The sequence below is a fragment of the Pituophis catenifer genome, unplaced genomic scaffold, assembly GCF_029215685.1.
Source record: "Pituophis catenifer annectens isolate HBS135680 unplaced genomic scaffold, rPitCat1.0.hap2 SCAF_3, whole genome shotgun sequence".
In the NCBI taxonomy this organism is placed as follows: Eukaryota; Metazoa; Chordata; class Lepidosauria; order Squamata; family Colubridae; genus Pituophis; species Pituophis catenifer.
The window spans coordinates 169,923,921-169,927,675 of record NW_027256883.1 but is presented as its reverse complement, the minus strand read 5'-3'; the positions used below and the strand labels follow the sequence as shown (position 1 = coordinate 169,927,675).

Genomic DNA, 3,755 nt, shown 5'->3' with positions numbered 1-3,755 from the left:
CCAAGTAACTCTACTCTAAATCTAAATGTATGTTATAACTTCATGCTACCTCCAGAATGTGGTGATAAGTTTTGATTTTCATGTGTTGTTACATGTATATTTCCATTTTTCTAATAAAAGTTATTTTCTCCCAATCTCTTTCAGTTAAAGCTGTAAGGAAGAAAAAAAACCCCAAACATTACAAGCAAAAGAAGAAATGAATCATTTATGGAAGAGAAAAAGCCAAACTTCTGATTAGAGAAGGGAATTACTACGGCTCTTTCCATTATGAACTCTTCAGCTGAGGAAGCTTCTTACCTTTAGCATAGAACTACCTGCAGTAACCACAGAGATTCTTGAAAGAATCAGTGGGGCAAGAGAGTGGCTATTTCCACTTGCCTTCATGTTGAATTCCAGATGTGTCCTGTGAAAGCATTTACTTTGAATGGAAGTTGCCCTTGCCCATTGAAAATGAGACACTTCCAATTGAACTTGCTTCTCATCTGTATGGCAACCACCACTGCAATTCTTGTTGTGCCATGGAAGGTCAAATGTCCATTGCAGTGTGTCTGCCAGATCAGACCATGGTATACCCCCAGATCTGTGTACAGGGAAGCCGCCACAGTTGACTGCAATGATTTGTTTATCTCCACAGTGCCTGAAAGATTGCCAGAGGGGACACAGATTCTTCTCTTGCAAAGCAACAATATTGTCAAGGTCGAGCAGAGTGAACTGGACTATCTGAAAAACCTGACAGAGCTAGATTTATCACAGAACAGTTTCTCAGACATTTGGGACTTTGGCCTGAAGAATATGCCTCAATTGCTGAGTCTTCACTTGGAAGAAAACCAGCTGGCTGAACTTCCCGATAACAGCTTCTCAAGCCTGGCTAATCTTCAAGAACTTTATCTTAATCACAATCAAATACGCAGGATTTCTCCCCAAGCCTTCTTAGGTCTTGGAAATCTCCTTCGACTTCATCTCAACTCCAACTTCTTAAGGACAATTGACAGTCGCTGGTTCCAAGTACTACCCAGTCTGGAGATCCTAATGATTGGTGGCAACAAAGTAGACGCCATTCTGGATATGAACTTCAGGGCTTTATCAAACTTGAGAAGTTTGGTTCTGGCTGGAATGAACCTGAGAGAGATTTCAGATTATGCTCTTGTAGGTTTAAAAAATCTGGAGAGTCTGTCTTTCTATGATAACAACCTGATCAGTGTTCCCAAGCGAGCATTGCAGCAAGTTCCTGGACTTAAGTTTTTGGATCTAAACAAAAATCCACTTCAGAGGATTAAGCAGAGTGATTTCACAAACATGCTACACCTCAAGGAATTGGGACTCAACAATATGGAAGAGCTGGTTTCTATTGACAAATTTGCCTTGATCAACTTGCCTGAACTAACAAAACTGGACATGACCAACAACCCTAAACTATCCTATATCCATCCCAGTGCTTTCCACCATCTCCCCCAGATGGAAACTCTCATGCTCAACAACAATGCTCTAAGTGCTTTGCATAAGCAAACACTAGAGTCTCTCCCCAGTCTGCAGGAGATAAGCATCCACAGCAATCCCCTCCACTGTGATTGTGTCATCCGCTGGGTCAATAGTACTGAGAACCATATACGCTTCATTGAGCCTCAATCCACATTATGTGCTGAACCTCCAGACCTAAAAAGAAAACATATACGTGATGTCCCCTTCAGAGAAATGACTGACAGATGCTTACCCCTCATCTCTGAAAAAAGCTTTCCTTCTCATTTAGATGTGGTAGATGGAGAAGACATCTCTCTTCATTGCAGGGCTTTAGCAGAACCAGAACCAGAGATCTACTGGGTCACACCATCAGGTCTTAAGCTATTGCCATTCTCAGAAGATGGAAAGTATAAAGTGGACTCTGAGGGGACAATGGAGATTCGCAAGGTCACAGTACAAGAGGCAGGCCTCTATACATGTATGGCTCAAAATCTCATAGGTGCTGACACCAGAAGTATCAGTTTAATCGTCAACAGTTCTTTTCCCTTTAGTGAAGACATGCTAGAGCTGATCATTGAGGAAGTCCAGACTTACAATATCCTGGTTTCATGGAAACCTCATCTCAATACCATTTCATCTAATCTCACTTGGTCCAGTTTCAACCCCAACTTGGACTTAACAAACGTTGCCCGTATTCCAACAGGTACCCACATGTATAACATAACAAGATTGCACCACGATACAGAATATTGGGCCTGTCTTCATATAGCATTTGCAAATTTGCAGACCAAGGTTGCCTGTGTCAATGCCAGGACTAAAGAGGCTCAATTCCAATACTTGGAAAGCAGGCAGGGTGCCTTGATGGCATTGTTCCTCTGCATATTGGTGATGTCTATAAGCCTCATAGGCAACTATGGTTTAAATTCTTTCAAATTTCAGTCTAGGAGCCAGGGAATCTGCATGCCATTGAAAACAGCCTCGTCTTCAGTTCATGTAGTATATCCAACTTTTATCAAACAGTGGGATCAAGGGAGAAAGGGTGAGACACTCCTGGCCATGGAGGTACAAGCAACATCGTTGGACTCGTGAAGGCTGCAGGTTTTTTTTCCTCTGCAAGAAGGGTGGATAAATACATCTGGTGAATTTCTTTAAAAATTACCAAATACAGATGAAAAGGGAAAAATACTGAAGTATGAAAACCATGAATATGGAAGATGGATAGGAAAAGTTGTCCCTTTTCCAGACAAACCATGAGTTTGCTTGGCCAAACATATTATCTCTTAATCCAAGATAAAGAATCTATTTTTATGGGGGAAAAAAGTTGCTGAAAAGACAGGCAGACAACCTGAGTTGGAAAGCATCAAGCTTGAAATTCCAAAACATCTCTGCCTCTTCCAGGCAGCTATAACTCCTCTGGCAGCCTGTTACCAATATACTTTGTGCTCAGCACATGTCTGCCCCCCTGGAAATACAAAAAGGCCTTTTCCTTTGGGGATACCTTTCTCTGTGTGTGGATATGTATCACCACAGAGAATCTTGACCAAATCCAACAAGTCTCTTGTGACCTGAAGAATTTGCCTCCTGCAGTACTTTTCCAAGGAAGCGAATGTGATATGAAGAGAGGCAACTTTCTCAGGCTTGAGAATCAGGAAAAATGATTACAATCGAAGGGTGGGGTGGGGTGGGGGGCGTGAAACTTTGAATCAATTAACAATGTCAATTAGCCAATATGGACTGGATTTCAATTCAAGAACTTAATTTCAATATAATTTTGTAAACTTTTGTGAATAAGATTGAAAACAAACGGAAGAGGGGGGGTGAAGATTTTTTTTTTGTAATTAATATATATATATATAAATATAAATGGGGAGGAAGGGAGGGATGGAGGGGGCCCTTTATATGCCAATCTACCATATGGAAAAGACTTTATGCTAGGTCAGCATTGCTTCAGCTACAGGGTGGGCAGAATGATAAGGAGGGGAGGGAATAATACTTGATGTAAGATTGATTTCACAGAATGAAAATCTCTTTGTTTTAAAGTGGCTGATTTCCATACGGCATAGTTGAAAACATCCCAGGAGAAGACACAGGCTGAGTGGTTGAGAAAAAGAGGGACGATGAATATTCCCTTTTCTAACTCTGTCATCATTTCTTTGTCTCTGATAAGCCAATTAAAATTGCAAATAAAATATTTCTGTAGTTGTGTGCTTTCCCCAAAGCTCTTCCTAGATAACCCAAATCCAGCCGTGATTCGTGACAGCAGGGAAGGAGGGTGGTAAGGGACTTCTGCTGATGGG

The 3,755-nt window shown here is 41.3% G+C and overlaps 1 protein-coding gene across 1 annotated transcript; it reads left to right on the top strand.

The window, feature by feature from the left end:
• The first annotated feature begins 396 nt into the window (after positions 1–396).
• On the top strand, positions 397–3,518 carry LRRN2 (leucine rich repeat neuronal 2). The gene is made up of 2 exons (XM_070939767.1): positions 397–2,596; positions 3,499–3,518. The coding sequence occupies exon 1, from the start codon at positions 397–399 to the stop codon at positions 2,545–2,547; it is 2,151 nt and encodes a 716-aa protein (XP_070795868.1). The 3' UTR covers positions 2,548–2,596; positions 3,499–3,518.
• Positions 3,519–3,755: the final 237 nt, after the last annotated feature.

Excerpts from the sequence above, each read along its gene's own strand:
- LRRN2 (XM_070939767.1), top strand. The coding sequence starts at position 397 with ATGTGTCCTGTGAAAGCATTTACTTTGAATGGAAGTTGCCCTTGCCCA.